Source organism: Bombina bombina, chromosome 1, assembly GCF_027579735.1.
Source record: "Bombina bombina isolate aBomBom1 chromosome 1, aBomBom1.pri, whole genome shotgun sequence".
NCBI lineage: Eukaryota > Metazoa > Chordata > Amphibia > Anura > Bombinatoridae > Bombina > Bombina bombina.
This window is the reverse complement of record NC_069499.1, coordinates 277,369,873-277,397,223: the sequence shown is the minus strand read 5'-3', so window position 1 is coordinate 277,397,223 and position 27,351 is coordinate 277,369,873. Positions and strand designations below refer to the sequence as shown.

Below are 27,351 nucleotides of genomic sequence, written 5' to 3'. Positions count from 1 at the left end.
CTTAGTTAGATCTTTGTTGTTCTTCTCTTAGGAACGGAATGGAATCAATGAGAAAGAGTAGATATTTATTCTCGGGTATAACAGATTGTTGTGGATAAGTGAGAACAGAACGACCAGGCAGGCGTGACAGAGCGTCCGCCTTCCCATTCTTAGTAGCCGGTCTATAGGTGATGAGAAAGTCAAATCTGGAAAAATACAAGTTCCAACGAACATGTCAGGCAGTGAGGGTTTTTGTGCATTTTAAATACTGTAAGTTCCTGTGATCAGTGTATACTATGGTCGGGTATGTAACACCCTCAAGGAGGTGACGCCACTGTTCAAAGGCAACCTTGATAGCCAATAATTCTTTATCACCCACAGGGTAATGCATCTCAGGAACGGTCAAGCACCTTGAATAGAAGGCGACTGGGTGTAAAGGTTTTTGTAAGTGTTTTCTTTGGGAAAGGACTGCTCCAATAGTGTAATCGGAGGCATCAACCTCCAATACGTATTGGAACTGGTTGTTTGGGTAACGTAAGATGGGTGCTGAAGTGAACTTCTGTTTTAAGTGGTCCAGAGAAATTTGATATTTGATTTTGTCAGATTGGTGAGTGGCTTAGCTATTGCTGCGAAGTTTTTTTATGAATTTTCGGTAGAAATTTGCAAAGCCTAAAAAACTTTGTACCTGTTTCTTATTACTTGGTTGTGGCCAATGTTGAATGGTAGTAATTTTAGAATCGTCCATCTGTATTCCAAATTCAGAGATCTGGTAACCAAGAAAAGTGATATTTTTTGTGTGAAATATACACTTTTCGGCTTTAGCATATAGAGAATGAGAGCGAAGTCGAGATAATACTTGTCTAACGTGTTTTGTGTGTTCTTCTGGTGTTTTCGAATAGATCAAAATATCGTAGAGATAGATCACTATGTAAGTGTCAAGGATATCTTTAAAGATATCGTTAATAAAGTGCTGAAAGGTTGCCGGGGCGTTGCAGAGACCGAATGGCATGACGGTGTATTCATATAAGCCATAGCGAGTACGAAACGCCGTCAGCCATTTGTCTCCAGCCCTCATACGATCGAGATTATAAGCGCCTCGTAGGTCTAGCTTGGTGAACACCTTGGCACCTTCCAAACGCTCAATCAGCTCTGGGATAAGCGGCAAAGGATACCAGTTTTTAATAGTAACCTTGTTCAATTGCCTGTAATCCACTATGGGTCTTAAACTGCCATCTTTATTTTTTACAAAAAACATACCCGCGGCAGCGGGGGAGGTAGATGGTCTTATGAAGCCCTTCTGTAGATTTTCTTCAATGTAGGATTTTAGGTGTTCCAACTCTGGTTTAGACAGAGGGAACATGTGACCACATGGTATGACTGCACCTGGGAGTAAATCAATCGGGCAGTCATACTTGCGATGTGGGGGTAAATTTTGGGATTCTTTTTTACTAAATACATCTAAGAAATCGATATAATCATTAGGTATCTCTATATCAGTGGGAGTTGGAGGAGGTTGTAGGAAGAGAGTAGGATAACAAGTGGTTGAGCAGTAATCAGAATTAAACTGCACAGTGAGACTGGACCAGGATATCTGGGGGTTATGTCGTTTTAACCATTGTAAGCCTAAATTAAGAGGGAAGACAGGTGATGTAATGACATCTAATGAAATCTACTCCCTATGGTGGTCTTGTGTGGAAAGGAGATGAGTTATTGTTTCATAGAGCACAGGACCAGAGGGCAAAACCTCCCCATCAATTCCTCTTAAAGGTACAGGAGCCTTTTTTTTTTATAAGTGGTATTTTATTTTTTGTGGCAAAACACACATCAATGTAAGAGGCTGAAGCACCAGAGTCAATTATCCCTGAGATGGTCACTCGAACTTGATCCCACTGCAATAGAAGGGATAAATTACAGTAGCTAGTAGAGTTAGAAACAGCGTTTAGAGAATAATAAGGCTGATAGATCTTACCCTTATTCTGTCTTTGGAGGATAGGACAGGCTTTAACTGTATGCTCTTCTGAAGCACAATACATGCATAAGTTCTGAGTGCGTCTTCTTAATTTTTCTTGATTACTTAATGGGCCTTTGAGAAAACCAATTTCCATAGGTTCACTGGTGTTTTTAGGATGTGAATATGAGGGTAAAGTGGGGTTATGTTTTTTATGTGTTGACTCATGATATGCTCTCTCATGTTGTCTCTCTCTAAGCCGTCTGTCAATACTAATACTAAGGTTAATTAATTCCTCCAAAGTGTGAGGTATTTCAATGTGGGAGAGCTCATCTTTAATGGATTCTGACAACCCTAAACGGAACTGGTTCTTTAGTGACAAGTTATTCCACTGGGTGTCTTTTGCTAGCCTCTTAAAGTCAGCAATATAATCCTCTACATCCCTTCTTTTCTGCCTTAAAGACCGCATAGCTGTTTCAGCGGTTAGTTGTTTGTAAGGGTCATCGTATAGCTGACCTAGGGCAGAAAAGAATGAATCTAGAGAATTAAGTATATCGTCATTTGTCTCCAGAAATGAATTAGCCCAACTTCTGGGTTCTGCTCTTAAGTAAGATATGGTGGTCATCACTTTAACCCTATCAGTGGGATAAGTGTATGGTTTTAGTGCATATAGTAACAGACAAGAGTTTTTTAAAGTCTCTGAACTGCTTTCTATCTCCTGAGAATATATCAGGGAGACTAACTTGTGGTTCCTGAAAACGTGTTCTACTATCTACAAAGTCTTTAATATATGTTTTCAGTCCCTCATTTTCTTTTTTAAGGGTATTGAGGCCTTCAGTTAAAACATCCATTTTTTGAGAAAGAGATTGTATATGAGTTGTCATCTCAGCTGGATCCATGTTTAAAAGGCTTGATATTCTGTAAGGTCAGAGATACTTTGTTGGAATAAACAATACATTTTGTGAATCACAACTGCTGAGAGTATATTTTGTTGCAAGGTTTAAACTGGGTAAAAACATGAATTACTAAATAAAGTAATGTCAGAACCCAAGTATAAACTTAGCATATTCTTAGATGGTAATATAGGTTAAGGTGTTTCTATGGTTGTCACATGTAAGTAAATACTGAATATACAGCAGAAAGACTGTGACAACTACCAGAGGGTATATAGTGTTAACACAAGAAGTTATCATAGGGTGGCGAGTTCTAAGCCACAATAATTATAACAGGTGCACATGTAAACTACAATACTGAGGAGTTGTACCAGCAAATAACAAAGCTTGAGGGTAATGTAAGTACTTGGAGAGTAAGCAAAAGTCTCGGCAAGCAGGAGAGAGAGCTTACGGCTTGAGGCGGAGAGCAAGGCAGATGAGAGCAGCAGCGCTGGAGCCGACAAGTTGGCGTGTGACGTCACCGCTCCACGATGCAGGGGAGATGAATCAGCTGATCGGAGCTAGATGGCTGCAGCGGCAGAACAAACACTTGATCCGACTTTAAGTGAGAGTGGTTAGGTAAATCAGAAGAACGTGTAAGCAGTCCAGGATATAAGAGCAGAACTTGACTCCCAAAATAGAAACAAAAAACTTGAGCTCAGGTTGTAACACTGTAGGAAAAAGTGTAACAATATCAAGCAATATCAGTATTTCCATTTTGTGATGCTGCTTTTTGCTTTACCATGGTTTATTAATATCATTCAATATTCATATATACATTTGCTTTGTTAAGTAACCCCACAAACATGTAAGGGAGATTTGGTGAAATACTTATTCAGCTACTGAGGTTATCTTACAGGGTCCCAAAAACAGTTCAGTTAGATCTCTTACAGTGTTTACCTATATTTTGCTTACTGTGGGAGATCTCCTCCTTTTTAAAAAAAATAATTTTAAAACTGGGCTTATTTCCATTTCATAGTTTATAATCGATAGTTTTATACCAATTATTACCTACAGTATTGGCTACAATTTTAAAGACTAAGTTGCCCATAAATCTTATGCATCTTATTAATTAACACAAACACACACACAATTTAAGAGATGTTTAGCTGATTTATTAGTATATGGACCCTGCATATTTCAGTAGATTTAGGACAATTTTGTTTTCGGTGGTATGTACAGAGTAACAGCTGCTTTATTCCGGTTTTATTGATTGGCTTAATAGCAATCATTTCAATCTTACATTCATGCATAATGTAGCACATGATACCATCTCTTTTCTAGATTTACAGCTTTCTATAGATGGTGACAATAATGTAGTCTCTACAATTCATAGAAAAACCCTTGCACGTAACACCATCCTTAGGGCTGATTCCTGCCATGTTGGTCATATCACTAGAGGAATACCTAAGGGCCAGTACATCGAAGCACGTAGAAACTGCACTACCCTGTTAGAATACACCAAGCAGGCCAACTTAATAACCTTCCATTTACAAGAAAGAGGTTATAACAAAATAAATCTGATCAAAACAGCTAACGAAATCAGTAAAATAGACATACTCTACTGACCGGCACATACAAGAATAATAATAAAAAAACTTGTGATAATCAGGAGTCGGCATCTACTGACAACATAGTTTTTTCCACCCCATATAGTCAGCAATACCATAGAATTTGTGATATAGTACTTAAATATCATCAAATGTGTAGCCAAAAAGGCGCCCACTGTAGGAGACAGGGTTAAGAAACATTTCTTTAATAAGCCTGGTCAATCTCTTCATTGGCTTTCAGCATCTAATGGATTTTTCATATGCGGTCATATTTGCAAACGTTGCACTTACACTAGCAAAACTGACCACTTCATTTCTTCTCAAACAGGTTTAAGCTATCGAATTAAAAATAGGATAGATTGCACTAGTGTCTTTGTGATCTATCTTGTCACATGCCAGCAGTGTGTTATGTTCTGTAAAGATATGTGGTAGAACAGGTGGTAAATAAGTTTAGGTACCTAGTATCCGCTATAGTAGGACCACTCAGCCTCACACCAAACCTTGGATTCACACAGATTTAACTTACAGGAATCCGGTTTTGCTCATTGAACTGAGGGTCACTACTGCAGGGTACAGAGTGAAAACGGAGCTGTCACGCAACCAGGTTACAGGATGCCTGTATTTCAACAGATAGGAGGAGTATCTATAGATAGAGTAGGTAGTTAATCAACTAATTACTTAGTGATTAAATGATATAGCTGACACATATACAAAGAAGACAGGAAGTGAAATGGAATGTAATACAAACAGATGTAGTTCAAAGAGATATTGTAATTAGGCCAAAATGTATTTGTTAGGAATTCAGCACTTCAGGGAATATCATATGTAGTTAGAATGATATTTTGGATTATGTTATCAGATATAGATTATGCAATGATAGGATAGTAACAAACGATAAGTCACTTAGTTAGGTTCAAGGTGGTCACAGCAAATGATGTTAATCAAGCAGCAGTTCAAACAGAGTAGGCAATGTAACAGGCAGTTGAAGTTAATCCTGCATTTTAGTGATAGTAACAGTCATTGAATACAGTGCTTAAGTAGTTTGCTTACTTGAGAGACATAATGATATCCAAATAGAGTAATAAAATATACAGACCAATTCCTGATGGTTATTTGGAAGGCTAAGTCAGAGCCAGATGAAAACCTTACGGTATCCTGAATGCTTGTTTGTAGAAAGGACACAGCGCGGTACACGCGCTGCAGACACGCTGAGATGCCGGGTGTGACGTCACAGCCACCCGGTGTAACAGTTAGGGAATTGAAAGCAGCTCCTTTGGTTCCTAAGAAACTGCAAGTAATAGAATAGGCACACCGGCACACAGCAATGAAGGATTAATGTAGGCTGCAAAGTTTCAAAGCAACAAGTAAGAAATCCCCACAGATTGAGGAAAGGGCTAGGTGTCTTCAGAGAGGAGTCACATAAAGTAACTGATTCAAATTACCAAGCGAGGAGCATAGAGAGGAGGGGCCTTAAATAGGAAAAGAGGATTCAGAATTAAAGGGACAGGATTGTAATAGTGAATACCCTGACAGGACACCCCCCTCAAGGAGCCGCTCAGCGGATCAAGGACCTGGACGGTGAGGATTCCTCCTATGGAACAAGGAAACCAAGCGTGGAGCCATAACATTAGTAGCAGGCTCCCAAGAGTCTTCTTCAGGTCCATAACCCTTCCAACTGACCAAATACTGAAGGTGGTTTCGAAAGTATCGAGAATCTTGAATAGAATCAATCTCGTACTCCTTCTCATCTGTCACATGAGTTAAAGAAGTATCCATCGAAGATGTAGCCCTGATAGAAGCATAGGGTTTAAGGAGTGAGACATGAAATGTTGGATGAATTCTCATGGAAGAAGGTAATTGAAGAGTGACTGCATTCACATTAACAACATTCTTAATTTCAAAGGGACCCAAATAAAGTGAAGCGAGCTTTTTGGAAGGAACTTGTAATCTTATATTCTTCGTGCTTAACCAAACTTTATCTCCCACCTTATATTCAGGAGGTTTAGAACGTCGTAGATCGTAGTAATGTTTTTGAGCTTTTTGAGCATCGAGTAGTAGTTGTTTAACAGTGGCGAAACCTTTCACTAAGGTATTGATTTTATCATTAACAACGGGTATAGGAGAATTTTTTGGAGTCTGAATGTCATAAGAAGGATGAAAACCGTAGTTAAGGAAAAATGGAGACATTTTAGTGGAGGAGTTGAGCATGTTATTATGAGCAAATTCAGCAGTGGAAAGGAGAGAATGCCAGTTATCTTGTTCTAGAGAACAGTAACAACGGAGATACTGTTCCAGGGCTTGATTTGTTCTCTCAGTCTGCCCATTGGTTTGTGGATGAAAAGCTGTACTTAACCTCCTAGAGATGTTGAGGGATTTACAAAGATGTTCCCAAAATCTAGAGGTAAACTGAGAACCTCTGTCACTAGTAATGGAATTTGGTAGACCATGTAATTTGACAATATGATCTATGAAAAGAGTAGCTGTTTCTTGAGCTGTGGGTAGACCTCTATGTGGCAGGAAATGGGCCATTTTAGAAAAAAGATCAACAATGACCATGATAGTGTTGAAGTTAGCAGAAGGTGGCAGATCGACAATAAAGTCCATGGCAATATCTGCCCAAGGTCTTTCAGGTACTGGAAGAGATAGAAGGTATCCGTAGGGACGTGTATGTTGATGTTTTTTAGTAGTGCAAAGAAAACATGTTTTGATGTATTGCTTGATTGTATCAGACATTTTGGGCCACCAATAATTCCTTGAGAGGATATGAAGAGTCCTATGTACGCCAGGATGACCTGCTAAAGAGGAATCATGAGCTGCTGCTAAAAGTTGATTCCTGAGATCCTTGGGTACATATAGCTGATCATGATGATAGAACAGTTCATCAGAATGTTTATTTAAATTGAGGTGTGTTATTAATGAATCCTCCTTCTGTTGCAGCTTTAGGGTCTCCAAGAAATCGTTTGTTAAACAAATGATTCTGTCCGCAGGTATCACTGAGGCAGGTGTCAAATGATCTTGTGGCTTAGGAGGTATACGAGAGAGGGTATCTGCCTTAAGATTCTTAGAACCTGGACGATAGGTGATCACATAATCAAAACGTGAAAAGAAAAGGCTCCAGCGGACTTGACGAGAAGTCAGGGTCTTGTTTGACTTTAAATACTCTAAATTACGATGGTCTGTGTAAATAGTAATTGGAAATTTTGTACCTTCCAAGATATGCCTCCAGAATTCCAATGCGGATTTGATGGCAAGCAATTCCTTATCACCAATACCATAGTTTATCTCAGCTGAGCTCATGACACGAGAGTAGAATGCAACAGGATGTAATGGCTTTTCTTGAGAGGCCCTCTGGGATAGAACAGCCCCTATTGCAAATTCAGAAGCATCAACCTCAAGCGTAAAATGACAACTGGGATCTGGGAATTGCAAAATAGGGGCTGAAGTAAATTTATTCTTGAGGGTAGTGAAAGAGTCCTGAGCTTTACTATCCCATGAAAACCTGATATGTTTCTTAGTTAAAGTTGTTAATGGTTTAACAATATGTGAGAAATCTTTAATGAATTTTCTATAAAAATTCGCAAAACCAAGAAACCTCTGGACATCTTTTTTACATGAGGGTACTGGCCATTTGAGTATAGCTTCTACTTTACTGGTCTCCATAGTAATCCCAGTAGGAGAGATACAGTAACCCAGAAATGAAATAGAGTTAGTATTAAATATACATTTCTCTAGTTTAGCGTAGAGATGATGTTGTCTTAAACGAGATAGAACTAATTTTACATGTTTTAAATGATTTTCAAAAGTGTCTGAATAGACAAGAATGTCATCTAGATAGATAACAATACATACATCCAGAAGGTCGTGAAAAACATCATTTATGAAGCACTGGAAAGTGGCTGGGGCGTTGCAAAGCCCAAACGGCATTACTGTGTATTCGTAAAGTCCGTATCGTGTACGGAAAGCCGTTAACCACTCATCCCCTGCTCTCATCCTGATTAAATTGTATGCACCCCTAAGATCGAGCTTGGTGTAGATGGTGGCACCCTGAAGGCGCTCAATTAGTTCAGGAATGAGAGGCAGGGGATATCTGTTTTTCTTAGTACATTTATTCAGTTGTCTGTAATCTATAATGGGGCGTAAACTGCCATCTTTATTTTTCACAAAAAACATAGCAGCACCTGCAGAAGAAGTGGATGGACGTATAAACCCTTTTTTCAAGTTTTCGTCTAGATATTCCTTAAGGTGTGCTAGTTCAGGTTGGGACAAAGGATATATATGACCATATGGAATGGTGCAGTTAGGAATGAGATCAATAGGGCAGTCATACTTCCTATGTGGTGGAAGTGTGGCTGCCTCAACCTTATCAAAAACATCAGCATATTCTTTGTAGCAATCTGGTAATGTCTCTACATTAATATGACAAAGTGTATGAGAATCAGTGCAGAATTGCTTGCAGTACTGAGAATCAAAAACTACAGTAGAGCTTTCCAATAGAGTGGGTTCTCTAGCACAAAGTATGGATAGTATGTTACAGGGTTTAAGAGAGATACAAATTGAGAACCAGAATATTAGAAAGCTCATTCAACTCCATGATAGTGGATAGAGGTACTTTTATTTTTTGGGCTTGGTAATATGTTATGTTCTGTATAGATATGTGGTAGAACAGGTGGTAAATAAGTTTAGGTACCTAGTATCCGCTATAGTAGGACCACTCAGCCTCACACCAAACCTTGGATTCACACAGATTTAACTTACAGGAATCCGGTTTTGCTCATTGAACTGAGGGTCACTACTGCAGGGTACAGAGTGAAAACGGAGCTGTCACGCAACCAGATTACAGGATGCCTGTATTTCAACAGATAGGAGGAGTATCTATAGATAGAGTAGGTAGTTAATCAACTAATTACTTAGTGATTAAATGATATAGCTGACACATATACAAAGAAGACAGGAAGTGAAATGGAATGTAATACAAACAGATGTAGTTCAAAGAGATATTGTAATTAGGCCAAAATGTATTTGTTAGGAATTCAGCACTTCAGGGAATATCATATGTAGTTAGAATGATATTTTGGATTATGTTATCAGATATAGATTATGCAATGATAGGATAGTAACAAACGATAAGTCACTTAGTTAGGTTCAAGGTGGTCACAGCAAATGATGTTAATCAAGCAGCAGTTCAAACAGAGTAGGCAATGTAACAGGCAGTTGAAGTTAATCCTGCATTTTAGTGATAGTAACAGTCATTGAATACAGTGCTTAAGTAGTTTGCTTACTTGAGAGACATAATGATATCCAAATAGAGTAATAAAATATACAGACCAATTCCTGATGGTTATTTGGAAGGCTAAGTCAGAGCCAGATGAAAACCTTACGGTATCCTGAATGCTTGTTTGTAGAAAGGACACAGCGCGGTACACGCGCTGCAGACACGCTGAGATGCCGGGTGTGACGTCACAGCCACCCGGTGTAACAGTTAGGGAATTGAAAGCAGCTCCTTTGGTTCCTAAGAAACTGCAAGTAATAGAATAGGCACACCGGGACACAGCAATGAAGGATTAATGTAGGCTGCAAAGTTTCAAAGCAACAAGTAAGAAATCCCCACAGATTGAGGAAAGGGCTAGGTGTCTTCAGAGAGGAGTCACATAAAGTAACTGATTCAAATTACCATGTGAGGAGCATAGAGAGGAGGGGCCTTAAATAGGAAAAGAGGATTCAGAATTAAAGGGACAGGATTGTAATAGTGAATACCCTGACACAGTGCTCTCTTCAATACGTGGGTCTTACTTCCCGCCCTCTCAAGGATTGTATTAGAGAGCATTTGTTGTCTCTTGACGAAGACATCCCTAGGACCCCTGTTGCAAAACATTTCCGTTCTCATGGCACACACATTATACACTTTTTCCACTTTGTAGGTATATACCATGTAAGGAAGGATATTAGGGGAGGAGATAGAGTAGGTAAACTACTAAGACAAGAAGCTTTCTGGATTTTTACCTTACAAACTAAATATCCCAGGGGCATCAATAAGAGACAAGACTTAGAACTATTTACTGATTAGTACTTTTTTATTTTTATTCTTATATTTATTTTTATATTTTTACACATACTTTCATACTTAATTTTAAGTTTTATCATCTAGTTATGTCTGGTACATTACACTTATGCATTTGAATATAATCTTATGTTTAGTTTTGATCTCATCTTATAGTTTATTTAGCCACATTGTATTGTACTTATGCATATGTATGTATGCAAGTTATTTTGTACATTTATCCATTATCACATTATCACTGTTTTTTCAGTCACGTTAAGTCACCATATTTATTGTCTTTTCACGCCCATTTTTTGTCTGTTCCCTGATTGGATGATGTACAGCATAATAGTGCAACTTTAGAGAACACCTGTAGATCTCTGATGAAGCGCATTGAGCATGCGCGAATCGCGTCAGATCTGTAATCACCAAGCCTTGCACACTGTTTAGTGCCCTACTTTGCAAAGCTTGAATAAAACCACTTGGTTCACGGTTCCTGTATGTCCTTGTTTCCTTTTTGTCTTACGCATTTATGGCTGAGTTTGCCTTGAGGATTGGAACCCACTAAGCATACGACTTTGCTACCAGCAGTGTTTCTACATAGAGGTACCCCCTTCGCAGCTGTGAGTATCACCTTTTACCCGGCCGCCTCTCTCTGACATCATAATTAGGAGGAGCTAGACGCGGCACCATCCGCGCACATTAATCCAGGAGCATTCCTGACGGCTAGCGTTTACTGTCTTACCTCATCCATAGTGAGTGCTAATTGCAGGCAAACCGAACACTTCATCTTACCTGCCTTTTTCTCCTACAGCACCTGCTGACCGACATGGAAAAGCAGAGAGGTATGTGCCTGTTTTGCATTATTGAACTATCGCACCGAAGGGAGTTAACTGTCTCATCTCATTTTTGAACTGTGACTGATACTGTTCTTGAGCTACACAGCACCATTTGTTCATATCGCACCACGACTTGTGCATTTACCACTTTCACTGCTAACTTTGCATACACCTGTAGATTAGGACAGCATATCTTTGTTGTTCTGCCTATTATTCTTATTGAGGTGACCTGCTCTATCTAGCTATTGGAATTTACTAGTTTAGGCCCATTTCAATTTTCCCTCCCTTTAATTATATCAAGGTTTTAAGTCCCATGGGTAATGCTGATCCTTGATAAATATTCTTATAGCTATTAGCAGGAGAACCCCTGCATTCTTAATGCCATTTCAAACACCTGGCTTATTTCAAATAGCTACCCTGGTTATGTGATATATACCATTTGTTTTTCTTTAACTATTTTATCTAAGATGGAATAGATCGTATGCTAGTATTTCAATATTATTATACAATGTTAGATAAATGGACTATTTGTTCATATAATTTGTTCTTATGTTTCACTATTAATTAATTCAAGAAGACTACCTCTAACTAAGAATGGTCTATTGCTTCTAAAATCCCTCTTATATATATATATATATATTTATATATATATATATATATATTTGTTGGTGCTGGTTTAGGGTCCCAGGAAGGGAGAGACCTTGACGTGGTCCTGGGCTTGATCCTTTGGCGCCAAATGTAATTGACTTTCCCCCGTTTTGCTTTTAAACATTACTGAGTATCTGCTGGCGAGTGCCAGGTTTTCTGTGTGCTTTGTTTATAATGTTTGTAATGCTTTCCTGCAGGCCTGTCTCCCAGGCTGTTCAGGGGTCAACTGCCTGTGTTGCTGGGAACTGTGCAGCTGTCTATCAGTGTTCAGGGCTTTGGAGTTAACAGTGGCTTAGGATGTGTACCCAGTCCAGTCTGTGAGTGCGGTCCATTCCTGTGTTTTATTTATTTATTTATATATATATATATATATATATATATATATATATATATATATATATATATATATATATATATATATATATATATATACATTTAATATGTGTGTGTGTATACATAAAGCAGGATATCTATTTGTATCTAGCTAGATAGACGAGATATAGAAAAACAAGGAAAGCACGTTTCATATCTTAATAAGGTGTCTTATGTAACCTTGTCTAATTGACAGCTTTCTGTATCTAATACCCTGCATATTAGTTTATATTACAAATTTGATATAACTTTTCTAAATACTAAAAAATCATTCCAAAGTCATGTTGCCCTTCTGTAACAGCCAGTAAAGTGTAATTGCGTATGTAATTAACCTTTTAGATTTTTCTTTCTTAAATTAATAAATTAACTGGGATCTAAAGTTCAATAGCACAAAGTGCAAAAATGAAAGGATTGATTAAAGTCCACCAATTATATGTAAATGAGCATGATAGAAATGTCAGTAGTCTGTGTGATTTGAGAAGGTTTAGCCCTTTCTAGATCATATGGAATAAAGTTCTTACCTGTTTAGATAGGTTCATCCATGTAATGTATTATCTCATTTCTGATTTTTAGAACCACTGTCTCTTATTTACCTTCATGATCAGACTTTTCATTTTTCATTAGGAAGGTAAAATGTTTTTAAGGAAAACTTTGTATGATTTTCATTTCTGTTCCAATAGAAATGTTTATAAAACCATGATGAGGCTTCTTGTACGCTGCCCAAATTCAAGTCTACTCGTGTTTCTAAGTGTAGGCTTTATTCTCAGAACAGCTTTATGCATATCCTAGGAATTCTTGACTTCAATTCAGTATTTGTTCCTTACATTTACTAATGTATATATTCCAGGCAATCGGGTTAAATCACTAGGCATATGAATTCAGGTCATTCGTGAGGATCTTAATGTGGAAGAAGGCAGCTCTCATCACATTTGGCTCTTTTTCAGATCCGGATTTCTTCTTGTGGCAATGCAACACACTAAAACCTTAGTGTTTTGCACTTCCACTAGAAGAAATTCTGCTCAGAAAAGAGCCAAATGCTGTAAGCGGCCACAGCCTTCCACATTCAGATCCTCATCTGAATGGACATGCCTATAAATCACTGTTTGTTACTGCTAAAAATCAAGGTATTAAGAATCACAGTTTTGTATTTTACTGGTAACCAACGGCTAAAATAACTACCACACATATATCTATCTATCTATCTATCTATCTATCTATCTATCTATCTATCTATCATCATTACAATGTTTTAATTTTATGAAATAAGATACATGGATAAATATTTGAATATACAGAATTATATAAAATGTACATAATTATATATATATATATATGTTATGTATTCAAAAATCTGTCTGCATATCTGATTTAACCCCTTAAGGACCACAGCACTTTTCCATTTTTTGCCTGTTTGGGACCAAGGCTATTTTTACATTTCTACGGTGTTTGTGTTTAGCTGTAATTTTACTCTTACTCATTTACTGTACCCACACATGTTATATACAGTTTCTCTTGTAAGGTGTATCCAGTCCACGGATTAATCCTTTACTTGTGGGATATTCTCCTTCCTAACAGGAAGTGGCAAAGAGAGCACACAGCAGAGCTGCCCACACAGCTCCCCCTCTAGCTCCACCCCCCAGTCATTTTCTTTGCCGGCTCTAAGCAATAGGGTCTCTCTCGGAAGGGTAAAGTGAATGTTGTGTTAAAAAGAGTTCTCTCTCCCCCCTCACAAGAGTACCCTTCCTAGGAACACTAATAGACTCGGTAGAAATGAAAATATTTCTGACGGAGGTCAGAAAGTTAAAACTCTTAACTACTTGCCGAGCTCTTCATTCCATTCCTCGGCCGTCTGTAGCTCAGTGCATGGAGACAATCGGACTAATGGTAGCGGCAATGGACATAGTCCCTTTTGCACGGATACACCTCAGACCACTGCAACTATGCATGCTCAAACAGTGGAATGGGGATTATGCAGATTTGTCTCCTCAAATACAGTTGGACCAGGGGACCAGAGATTCTCTTCTCTGGTGGTTGTCTCAGGATCACCTGTCTCAGGGAATGTGTTTCCGCAGACCAGAGTGGATCATCGTAACGACCGACGCCAGTCTGTTGGGCTGGGATGCTGTCTGGGACTCCCTGAAAGCTCAGGGCTTATGGTCTCGGGAAGAAGCTCTTCTCCCGATAAACATTTTGGAACTGAGGGCGATATTCAACGCTCTTCAGGCATGGCCTCAGCTAGCTGCGGCCAAATTCATCAGATTTCAGTCGGACAACATCACGACTGTAGCTTACATCAACCATCAAGGGGGAACAAGGCGTCCCCTAGCAATGATGGAAGTAACCAAAATAATCAGGTGGGCAGAGGATCACTCTTGCCACCTCTCAGCAATTCACATCCCAGGAGTAGACAACTGGGAAGTGGATTTTCTAAGTCGTCAGACTTTTCATCCGGGGGAGTGGGAACTCCACCCGGAGGTATTTGCCCAGCTGACTCAGCTATGGGGCACTCCAGAATTGGATCTGATGGCGTCCCGTCAGAATGCCAAACTTCCTCTTTACGGGTCCAGGTCCCGGGATCCCTAGGCGGTGTTGATAGATGCTCTAGCAGCGCCTTGGTCCTTCAATCTGGCCTATGTGTTTCCACCGTTTCCTCTCCTTCCTCGTCTGGTTGCCAGAATCAAGCAGGAGAGGGTGTCAGTGATTCTAATAGCGCCTGCGTGGCCACGCAGGACTTTGTATGCAGACCTAGTGGACATGTCATCCGTTCCACCATGGACTCTGCCAATGAGGCAGGACCTTCTACTACAAGGTCCTTTCAAACATCCAAATCTAATTTCTCTGCGTCTGACTGCTTGGAGATTGAACGCCTAATTCTATCTAAGCGTGGTTTCTCTGAGTCGGTTATCGATACCCTGATTCAGGCTAGAAAGCCTGTCGCCAGGAAAATCTACCATAAGATTTGGTGAAAATATCTTTGTTGGTGCGAATCCAAGGGTTACTCATGGAGTAAGATTAGGATTCCCAGGATATTGTCCTTTCTCCAAGAAGGATTGGAGAAAGGATTATCAGCTAGTTCCTTAAAAGGACAGATATCTGCTTTGTCTATTCTTTTACATAAACGTCTGGCAGAGGTACCAGACGTTCAAGCGTTTAATCAGGCTTTAGTCAGAATCAAGCCTGTTTATAGACCTGTGGCTCCGCCATGGAGTCTGAATTTAGTTCTTTCAGTTCTGCAAGGGGTTCCGTTTGAACCTTTACATTCCATAGATATTAAACTTTTATCTTGGAAAGTTTTGTTTTTGGTAGCTATCTCTTCTGCTCGAAGAGTTTCAGAGTTATCTGCTTTGCAGTGTGACTCACCTTATTTGGTGTTCCACGCAGATAAGGTAGTTTTGCGTACCAAACCCGGTTTTCTTCCTAAGGTTGTGTCTAATAAGAATATTAATCAGGAAATTGTTGTTCCTTCTCTGTGTCCTAATCCTTCTTCGAAGAAGGAACGTCTGTTACACAATCTTGATGTGGTTCGTGCTTTAAAGTTCTATTTACAAGCAACTAAGGATTTCAGACAAACTACTTCATTGTTTGTCATCTATTCTGGTAAGAGGAGAGGTCAGAAGGTGACTGCTACCTCTCTTTCCTTTTGGCTGTTAAGCATCTTCCGTCTGGCCTATGAGACTGCTGGCCAGCAGCCTCCTGAAACAATTACTGCTCATTCTACCAGAGCAATGGCTTCCACATGGGCTTTTAAAAATGAGGCTTCTGTTGAACAGATTTGTAAGGCAGCGACTTGGTCTTCGCTGCATACTTTTTCCAAATTCGATACTTTTGCTTATTCGGAGGCTATTTTTGGGAGAAAGGTTTTACAAGCAGTGGTGCCTTCCGTTTAAGGTACCTGTCTTGTTCCCTCCCTTCATCCGTGTCCTAAAGCTTTGGTATTGGTATCCCACAAGTAAAGGATGAATCCGTGGACTGGATACACCTTACAAGAGAAAACAGAATTTATGCTTACCTGATAAATTACTTTCTCTTGTGGTGTATCCAGTCCACTGCCCGCCCTGGCTATTAAGTCAGGTAGATTTTTTTGTTTAAACTACAGTCACCACTGCACCCTATGGTTTCTCCTTTTTCTTCCTAACCTCCGGTCGAATGACTGGGGGGTGAAGCTAGAGGGGGAGCTGTGTGGGCAGCTCTGCTGTGTGCTCTCTTTGCCACTTCCTGTTAGGAAGGAGAATATCCCACAAGTAAAGGATGAATCCGTGGACTGGATACACCACAAGAGAAAGTAATTTATCAGGTAAGCATAAATTCTGTTTTTTCTCGCCATTAAATGGACTTTCTAAAGATACCATAATTTTCATCATATCTTATAATTAACTATAATTTTTTTCCATAATATATGAGGAAAAAATGGAAAAAACACACTTTTTCTAACTTTGACCCCCAAAATCTGTTACACATCTACAACCATCAAAAAACACCCATCTTAAATAGTTTCTAAATTTTGTGCTGAGTTTAGAAATACCCAATGTTTACATGTTCTTTGCTTTTTTTTGCAAGTTATAGGGCCATAAATACAAGCAGCACTTTGCTATTTCCAAACCACTTTTTTTCCAAAATTAGCGATAGTTTCATTGGAACACTGATATCTATCAGGAATCCCTGAATATCCCTTGACATGTATATATTTTTTTAGAAGACAACCCAAAGTATTGATCTAGGCCCATTTTGGTATATTTCATGCCACCATTTTACCGCGAAATGCGATCAAATAAAAAAAATTGTTCACTTTTTCACAAACCTTTTCACAAATTTTAGGTTTCTCACTGAAATTAATTACAAACAGCTTATGCAATTATGCCACAAATGGTTGTAAATGCTTCTCTGGGATCCCCTTTGTTCAGAAATAGCAGACATATATGGCTTTGGCGTTGCTTTTTGGTAATTAGAAGGCCGCTAAATACTGCTGCGCATCACACGTGTTTTATGTCTAGCAGTGAAGGGGTTAATTAGGTAGCTTTTTGTCCACAATTGTCCCCGCCATCTAAAGTAATTTTTTTGTTTTTTTTTTAAAAACAAACAAACAAAAAAAAACCCCATAATTCTGTTGTGTAGTATCCCCCCTAAGCCCCCAACCTCCCTGATTCCCCCCCCAAACCGCTCTCTAACCCTCCCCCTCTACCTTATTGTGTGCCATCTTTTGAAATAAAATTTTTTTTTTTTTTTTAAACTATTTTATTAAAAAATTACCCTGTATTTTCTGTAGTGTAGCGGCCCCCCTCAACATCCAACCCCCACCCTCTCCCAGATCCCTTAACTGAAAATTCCCACCCTCCCCAGTCCTCTCTACCACCTTATTAGTAACATTTATTGTGCCATAGTGTAGGGTAACGCCCCCGCACGTGATCCCGTCCCCTCCTTCACCGATGACCGCCCACCCGCCTCCCTTCATCAGCTCCCACCAGCGATCACGGCCATCGATGGCCGATGCAGAGAGGGCCACAGAGTGGCTCTCTCTGCATCAAACTGCTAGAAAATATTATTGCAGGATGCCTCTATATCAAGGCATCACTGCAATAACATGAAAGCGTCTGGAAGCGATCAGGATCGCTTCCACCGCTTTCAAACACCAACGACGTACAGGGTACGTCCTTGGTCGTTAAGGTCCTTTTTTTTGTAGGACATATCCTGTACGTCGTTGGTCCTTAAGGGGTTAATAAACAAATCATTATATAAAAGCATAATAAATCCACTATATAAATCGGTTTTAAATCTAGCAACTTTCACTTGCAACACAAATGCATTTCAAATACATTCCTTGGTTCTATACTGAAACCTTTATTTGATGTATTATTAATGCACATTGTGTAATGCAGCACACTTCTTGGCTATTTCATACACGCGCCCATCTAAACTTGCTCCTTAGTGAATAGTGCAAAAACTAAAGTTTCATGATTCAGACAGAACATGCAAATTTAAACATTCTTCCAATTTCTATATAATTTGCCTAGTTATTTTAGTATCCTTTCTCTTGTTAAGTGTATCCAGTCCACGGATCATCCATTACTTGTGGGATATTCTCCTTCCCAACAGGAAGTTGCAAGAGGATCACCCACAGCAGAGCTGCTATATAGCTCCTCTCCTCACTGCCATACCCAGTCATTCTCTTGCAACTCTCAACTAAGATGGAGGTCGTAAGAGGACTGTGGTGTTTTATACTTAGTTTATTTCTTCAATCAAAAGTTTGTTATTTTTAAATGGTACCGGAGTGTACTGTTTATCTCAGGCAGTATTTAGAAGAAGAATCTGCCTGCGTTTTCTATGATCTTAGCAGAAGTAACTAAGATCCTTTGCTGTTCTCACATATTCTGAGGAGTGAGGTAACTTCAGAGGGGGAATAGCGTGCAGGTTTTCCTGTAATAAGGTATGTGCAGTTAAAATATTTTTCTAGGGATGGAATTTGCTAGAAAATGCTGCTGATACTGAAGTAATGTAAGTAAAGCCTTAAATGCAGTGATAGCGACTGGTATCAGGCTTATTAATAGAGATACATGCTCTTATAAAAGTGTATTTTAAAACGTTTGCTGGCATGTTTAATCGTTTTTTACATATGTTTGGTGATGAAACTTATTGGGGCCTAGTTTTTTCCACATGGCTGGCTTGAATTTTGCCTAGAAACAGTTCCCTGAGGCTTCCCACTGTTGTAAATATGAGTGGGAGGGGCCTATTTTGGCGTTTTTTGCACAGCAAAAATTACAGACACAGACATCCAGCTTCTTCCTGCATGATCCAGGACTTCTCTGAAGGGCTCAAAAGGCTTCAAAAGTCGTATTGAGGGAGGTAAAAAGCCACAGTAGAGCTGTGGCAGTTGTTGTGACTGTTTAAAAAACGTTTTTGTCATTTGTTATTCCGTTTTTGGTATTAAGGGGTTAATCATCCATTTGCAAGTGGGTGCAATGCTCTGCTAACTTATTACATACACTGTAAAAATTTTGTTAGTGTAACTGCATTTTTTCACTGTTATTTCAAAATTTGGGAAAATTTGTGTTTCTTAAAGGCGCAGTAACGTTTTTTATATTGCTTGTAAACTTGTTTTAAAGTGTTTTCCAAGCTTGCTAGTCTCATTGCTAGTCTGTTTAAACATGTCTGACACAGAGGAACCTACTTGTTCATTATGTTTGAAAGCCATGGTGGAGCCCCATAGGAGAATGTGTACTAAATGTATTGATTTCACCTTAAACAGTAAAGATCAGGCTTTATCTATAAAAGAATTATCACCAGAGGGTTCTGTCGAGGGGGAAGTTATGCCGACTAACTCTCCACATGTGTCAGACCCTTCGCCTCTCGCTCAGGGGACGCACGCTAATATGGCGCCAATTACATCAGGGACGCCCATAGCGATTACCTTGCAGGACATGGCTGCAATCATGAATAATACCCTGTCAGAGGTATTATCTAGATTGCCTGAATTAAGAGGCAAGCGCAATAGCTCTGGGGTTAGGAGAGATACAGAGCGCGCAAATGCTGTTAGAGCCATGTCTGATACTGCGTCACAGTATGCAGAACATGAGGACGGAGAGCTTCAGTCTGTGGGTGACATCTCTGACTCGGGGAAACCTGATTCAGAGATTTCTAATTTTAAATTTAAGCTTGAGAACCTCTGTGTATTGCTTGGGGAGGTATTAGCTGCTCTGAATTACTGTAACACAGTTGCAATTCCAGAGAAATTGTGTAGGCTGGATAGATACTATGCGGTGCCGGTGTGTACTGACGTTTTTCCTATACCTAAAAGGCTTACAGAAATTATTAGCAAGGAGTGGGATAGACCCGGTGTGCCCTTTTCCCCACCTCCTATATTTAGAAAAATGTTTCCAATAGACGCCACTACACGGGACTTATGGCAGACGGTCCCTAATGTGGAGGGAGCAGTTTCTACTTTAGCAAAGCGTACCACTATCCCGGTTGAGGACAGTTGTGCTTTTTCAGATCCAATGGATAAAAAATTGGAGGGTTACCTTAAGAAAATGTTTATTCAACAAGGTTTTATTTTACAGCCCCTTGCATGCATTGCGCCTGTCACTGCTGCGGCGGCATTCTGGTTTGAGGCCCTGGAAGAGGCCATCCAGACAGCTCCATTGAATTAAATTATTGACAAGCTTAGAACGCTTAAGCTAGCTAACTCATTTTTTTCTGATGCCATTGTTCATTTGACTAAACTAACGGCTAAGAATTCCGGATTCGCCATCCAGGCGCGTAGGGCGCTATGGCTTAAATCCTGGTCAGCTGACGTGACTTCAAAGTCTAAATTACTCAACATTCCTTTCAAGGGGCAGACCTTATTCGGGCCTGGCTTCAAGGAAATTATTGCTGACATTACTGGAGGCAAGGGTCATACCCTTCCTCAGGACAGGGCCAAATCAAAGGCCAAACAGTCTAATTTTCGTGCCTTTCGAAATTTTAAGGCAGGAGCAGCATCAACTTCCTCCGCTTCAAAACAAGAGGGAACTGTTGCTCATTCCAGACAGGTCTGGAAACCTAACCAGTCCTGGAACAAGGGCAAGCAGGCCAGAAAGCCTGCTGCTGCCCCCAAGACAGCATGAAGGAACGGCCCCCTATCCGGAAACAGATCTAGTGGGGGGCAGACTTTCTCTCTTCGCCCAGGCGTGGGCAAGAGATGTTCAGGATCCCTGGGCGTTGGAGATCATATCTCATGGATATCTTCTGGACTTCAAAGCTTCTCCTCCACAAGGGAGATTTCATCTTTCAAGGTTATCAGCAAACCAGATAAAGAAAGAGGCATTCCTAAGCTGTGTGCAAGACCTCCTAGTAATGGGAGTGATCCATCCAGTTCCGCGGACGGAACAAGGACAGGGATTTTATTCAAATCCGTTTGTGGTTCCCAAGAAAGAGAGAACCTTCAGACCAATCTTGGATCTAAAGATCTTAAACAAATTACTCAGAGTTCCATCATTCAAAATGGAAACTATTCGGACCATCCTACCCATGATCCAAGAGGGTCAGTACATGACCACAGTGGACTTAAAGGATGCCTACCTTCACATACCGATTCACAAAGATCATCATCGGTTCCTAAGGTTTGCCTTTCTAGACAGGCATTACCAATTTGTAGCTCTTCCCTTCGGGTTGGTCACTGCCCCAAGAATTTTTACAAAGGTTCTGGGCTCACTTCTGGCGGTTCTAAGACCGCGAGGCATAGCGATGGCTCCGTATCTAGACGACATCCTGATACAGGCGTCAAGCTTTCAAATTGCCAAGTCTCATACAGAGATAGTTCTGGCATTTCTGAGGTCGCATGGGTGGAAAGTGAACGTGGAAAAGAGTTCTCTATCACCACTCACAAGAGAGTCTCCTTCCTAGGGACTCTTATAGATTCTGTAGAGATGAAAATTTACCTGACGGAGTCCAGGTTATCAAAACTTCTAAATGCTTGCCGTGTCCTTCATTCCATTCCACGCCCGTCAGTGGCTCAGTGCATGGAAGTAATCGGCTTAATGGTAGCGGCAATGGACATAGTGCCATTTGCGCGCCTGCATCTCAGACCGCTGCAATTATGCATGCTAAGTCAGTGGAATGGGGATTACTCAGATTTGTCCCCTCTACTAAATCTGGATCAAGAGACCAGAGATTCTCTTCTCTGGTGGCTTTCTCGGGTCCATCTGTCCAAGGGTATGACCTTTCGCAGGCCAGATTGGACGATTGTAACAACAGATGCCAGCCTTCTAGGTTGGGGCGCAGTCTGGAACTCCCTGAAGGCTCAGGGATCGTGGACTCAGGAGGAGAAACTCCTCCCAATAAATATTCTGGAGTTAAGAGCAATATTCAAGGCTCTTCTAGCTTGGCCTCAGTTAGCAACACTGAGGTTCATCAGATTTCAGTCGGACAACATCACGACTGTGGCTTACATCAACCATCAAGGGGGAACCAGGAGTTCCCTAGCGATGTTAGAAGTCTCAAAGATAATTCGCTGGGCAGAGTCTCACTCTTGCCACCTGTCAGCGATCCACATCCCAGGCGTAGAGAACTGGGAGGCGGATTTTCTAAGTCGTCAGACTTTTCATCCGGGGGAGTGGGAACTCCATCCGGAGGTGTTTGCTCAACTGGTCCATCGTTGGGGCAAACCAGAACTGGATCTCATGGCGTCTCGCCAGAACGCCAAGCTTCCTTGTTACGGATCCAGGTCCAGGGACCCGGGAGCAACGCTGATAGATGCTCTAGCAGCTCCTTGGTTCTTCAACCTGGCCTATGTGTTTCCACCGTTTCCTCTGCTCCCTCGACTGATTGCCAAAATCAAACAGGAGAGAGCATCGGTGATTCTGATAGCGCCTGCGTGGCCACGCAGGACCTGGTATGCAGACCTAGTGGACATGTCATCTCTTCCACCATGGACTCTGCCTCTGAGGCAGGACCTTCTAATACAAGGTCCTTTCAATCATCCAAATCTAATTTCTCTGAGACTGACTGCATGGAGATTGAACGCTTGATTCTATCAAGGCGTGGCTTCTCCGAGTCAGTCATTGATACCTTAATACAGGCTCGGAAGCCTGTCTCCAGGAAAATCTACCATAAGATATGACGTAAATATCTTTATTGGTGTGAATCCAAGAGTTACTCATGGAGTAAGATTAGGATTCCTAGGATATTGTCCTTTCTCCAAGAGGGTTTGGACAAAGGCTTATCAGCTAGTTCTTTAAAAGGACAGATCTCTGCTCTGTCTATTCTTTTGCACAAGCGTCTGGCAGAAGTTCCAGACGTCCAGGCATTTTGTCAGGCTTTGGTTAGGATTTAAGCCTGTGTTTAAAACTGTGGAGCTTAAACTTGGTTCTTAAAGTTCTTCAGGGAGTTCCGTTTGAACCCCTTCATTCCATTGATATTAAACTTTTATCTTGGAAAGTTCTGTTTTTGATGGCTATTTCCTCGGCTCGAAGAGTCTCTGAGTTATCTGCCTTACATTGTGATTCTCCTTATCTGATTTTTTATTCAGACAAGGTAGTTCTGCGTACCAAACCTGGGTTTTTACTTAAGGTGGTTTCTAACAGGAATATCAATCAAGAGATTGTTGTTCCATCATTGTGTCCTAATCCTTCTTCAAAGAAGGAACGTCTTTTGCATAATCTGGACGTAGTCCGTACCTTGAAGTTTTACTTACAGGCTACTAAAGATTTTTGTCGTTTACTCTGGACAGAGGAGAGGTCAAAAAGCTTCGGCAACCTCTCTCTCCTTTTGGCTTCGGAGCATAATACGCTTAGCCTATGAGACTTCTGGACAGCAGCCCCCTGAAAGGATTACAGCTCATTCTACTAGAGCTGTGGCTTCCACCTGGGCCTTTAAAAATGAGACCTCTGTTGAACAGATTTGCAAGGCTGCGACTTGGTCTTCGCTTTACACCTTTTCAAAATTTTACAAATTTGACACTTTTGCTTCTTCGGAGGCTGTTTTTGGGAGAAAGGTTCTACAGGCAGTGGTTCCTTCCGTTTAAGTTCCTGCCTTGTCCCTCCCATCATCCGTGTACTTTAGCTTTGGTATTGGTATCCCACAAGTAATGGATGATCCGTGGACTGGATACACTTAACAAGAGAAAACATAATTTATGCTTACCTGATAAATTTATTTCTCTTGTAGTGTATCCAGTCCACGGCCCGCCCTGTCCTTTTAAGGCAGGTCTAAATTTTAATTAAACTACAGTCACCACTGCACCCTATGGTTTCTCCTTTCTCGTCTTGTTTTGGTCGAATGACTGGATATGGCAGTGAGGGGAGGAGCTATATAGCAGCTCTGCTGTGGGTGATCCTCTTGCAACTTCCTGTTGGGAAGGAGACTATCCCACAAGTAATGGATGATCCGTGGACTGGATACACTACAAGAGAAATAAATTTATCAGGTAAGCATAAATTATGTTTTTTTTAAAATCATGACTAGGTAGGCTCAGGATTAGCAATGCACTACTGGGATCTACCTTCTGATTGGTTGCTGCACATATATGCCTCTTGTTATTGGTGCACCCAATGCTGCACAGAGAAAAACAAGAGAATTAAGCAAATTTGATAATAGTAAATTGGAAATCGGACAGTCTACCTGAAAATTTGTGTTGTTTAAAAAGATAGATAATCCCTTTTATTTACCATTCCACAGTTTTACATAACCAACACGGTTATCTTTATATTCTTTTTACCTCTGTGATTACTTTGTATCTAAGCCTCTGCAGACTGCCCCCTTATCTCAGTGCTATTTACAAACTTCCATTTTAGCCAATCAGTGCAGCTTCGTAGATAACTAGCATTGTCTGGCTGCGAAAAGCTGATAAATTTTACTGAGTTAAGAGGCGGCTTGAAGCGGCTTAGAAACGGTCAGAAATTTAGAATCTTTAATATAACAATGTTGGTTGTGCAAAGCTGGGGAATGAGTAGTAAAGTATTTCTCTATCTTTTTAAACAATAATCAAGTAGACTGTCCCTCTAACTGTGCATGAAGACACAAGGTCATCATCCACACAATGTATTAACCATGTGTCGTCATCCCGGGAGGTGGGGCACTTTTGGGTCTCAACAGTCTTTAAAGGATTAAAATTGTATGCTCTATCTGAAACATGTCCCTTTAACATTATTCACTATGTTCATAAACCTATGTTACTCATATAAACCACTGAGCACTGCTTTTGTCAACTCTTTTTTTAACTTTTTTATTTTTATGAGTTTTACTAATAATGTGTACAGGGAGTGCAGAATTATTAGGCAAATGAGTATTTTGACCACATCATCCTCTTTATGCATGTTGTCTTACTCCAAGCTGTATAGGCTCGAAAGCCTACTACCAATTAAGCATATTAGGTGATGTGCATCTCTGTAATGAGAAGGGGTGTGGTCTAATGACATCAACACCCTATATCAGGTGTGCATAATTATTAGGCAACTTCCTTTCCTTTGGCAAAATGGGTCAAAAGAAGGACTTGACAGGCTCAGAAAAGTAAAAAATAGTGAGATATCTTGCAGAGGGATGCAGCACTCTTAAAATTGCAAAGCTTCTGAAGCGTGATCATCGAACAATCAAGCGTTTCATTCAAAATAGTCAACAGGGTGGCAAGAAGCGTGTGGAAAAACCAAGGCGCAAAATAACTGCCCATGAACTGAGAAAAGTCAAGCGTGCAGCTGCCTAGATGCCACTTGCCACCAGTTTGGCCATATTTCAGAGCTGCAACATCACTGGAGTGCCCAAAAGCACAAGGTGTGCAATACTCAGAGACATGGCCAAGGTAAGAAAGGCTGAAAGACGACCACCACTGAACAAGACACACAAGCTGAAATGTCAAGACTGGGCCAAGAAATATCTCAAGACTGATTTTTCTAAGGTTTTTTGGACTGATGAAATGAGAGTGAGTCTTGATGGGCCAGATGGATGGGCCCGTGGCTGGATTGGTAAAGGGCAGAGAGCTCCAGTCCGACTCAGACACCAGCAAGGTGGAGGTGGAGTACTGGTTTGGGCTGGTATCATCAAAGATGAGCTTGTGGGGCCTTTTCGGGTTGAGGATGGAGTCAAGCTCAACTCCCAGTCCTACTGCCAGTTTCTGGAAGACACCTTCTTCAAGCAGTGGTACAGGAAGAAGTCTGCATCCTTCAAGAAAAACATGATTTTCATGCAGGACAATGCTCCATCACACACATCCAAGTACTCCACAGCGTGGCTGGCAAGAAAGGGTATAAAAGAAGAAAATCTAATGACATGGCCTCCTTGTTCACCTGATCTGAACCCCATTGAGAACCTGTGGTCCATCATCAAATGTGAGATTTACAAGGAGGGAAAACAGTACACCTCTCTGAACAGTGTCTGGGAGGCTGTGGTTGCTGCTGCACGCAATGTTGATGGTGAACAGATCAAAACACTGACAGAATCCATGGATGGCAGGCTTTTGAGTGTCCTTGCAAAGAAAGGTGGCTATATTGGTCACTTATTTGTTTTTGTTTTGTTTTTGAATGTCAGAAATGTATATTTGTGAATGTTGAGATGTTATATTGGTTTCACTGGTAAAAATAAATAATTGAAATGGGTATATATTTGTTTTTTGTTAAGTTGCCTAATAATTATGCACAGTAATAGTCACCTGCACACACAGATATCCCCCTAAAATAGCTATAAATAAAAACAAACTAAAAACTACTTCCAAAACTATTCAGCTTTGATATTAATGAGTTTTTTGGGTTCATTGAGAACATGGTTGTTGTTCAATAATAAAATTAATCCTCAAAAATACAACTTGCCTAATAATTCTGCACTCCCTGTATGTTTGTACACACAGTTTCTAAATGCCGATATATAATTAAATCTATGTTCTGTTTGCAGTATATATTTCAGGAGTACAACAAACCTTTTTTCAGCACGTTTGCAAAGACATCTATGTTTGTTCTGTATCTCTTGGGATTTATTGTGTGGAGGCCATGGAGGCAGCAGTGCACAAGACGTCTCCGTGGGAAACGCGCAACTTTTGTGAGTTTTTATGCCGTAAAGAGTTCAATCATCTGTCTGTCTGTCTGCATGGGTGATTTTGGTGATAGGAATTTATGAATTAAAAAAAGTAAGAATGCTTTCAATAATATATATGTTAATACAGGGCTCAACAAACTCAAGAGCCTTGGAGCCACTGGCTCCTAAATTTTTGGGTTATTCTCTATATATCTAAGCACAAATACCACTGTCTGGCTCCTAAATTTTAAACAGATTTGTAAACGCCTGTGTTAATTTTTTTTTTTTTTTAAATAAATTTTGAGGTTTAATATTTAATAACAGATAAGCAGTATTTCAAATGACATACTGGTACAAAAAGAAAGAAATCATATCATATACAATGCTATAAACATACAATTATATCCGTTACATCACAGAAATGTTTAAGTATTCAATCGATGAACCTCATATTTTCAAGGGAGAAAGAGGAAAAAAAAAAAATAAGAAAATATTTTTTTTTTGCTTTGGAAATTATATAAAACAAGACTCACATAGGAGAAGTAGGGATTATAGCATACGTAAATATAAATTTGAG

The 27,351-nt window shown here is 40.1% G+C and overlaps 1 protein-coding gene across 3 annotated transcripts in view; it reads left to right on the top strand.

The window, feature by feature from the left end:
* SLC35F5 (solute carrier family 35 member F5) overlaps positions 1-27,351 on the top strand; it is a 286,304-nt gene that overhangs the window by 35,063 nt on the left and 223,890 nt on the right. For all 3 annotated transcript variants that reach the window (XM_053698004.1, XM_053698002.1, XM_053698003.1), the window contains exon 3: positions 26,655-26,798. In XM_053698004.1, the coding sequence (XP_053553979.1) occupies positions 26,655-26,798 (144 nt within the window). The remainder of the gene's footprint in view (positions 1-26,654; positions 26,799-27,351) is intronic.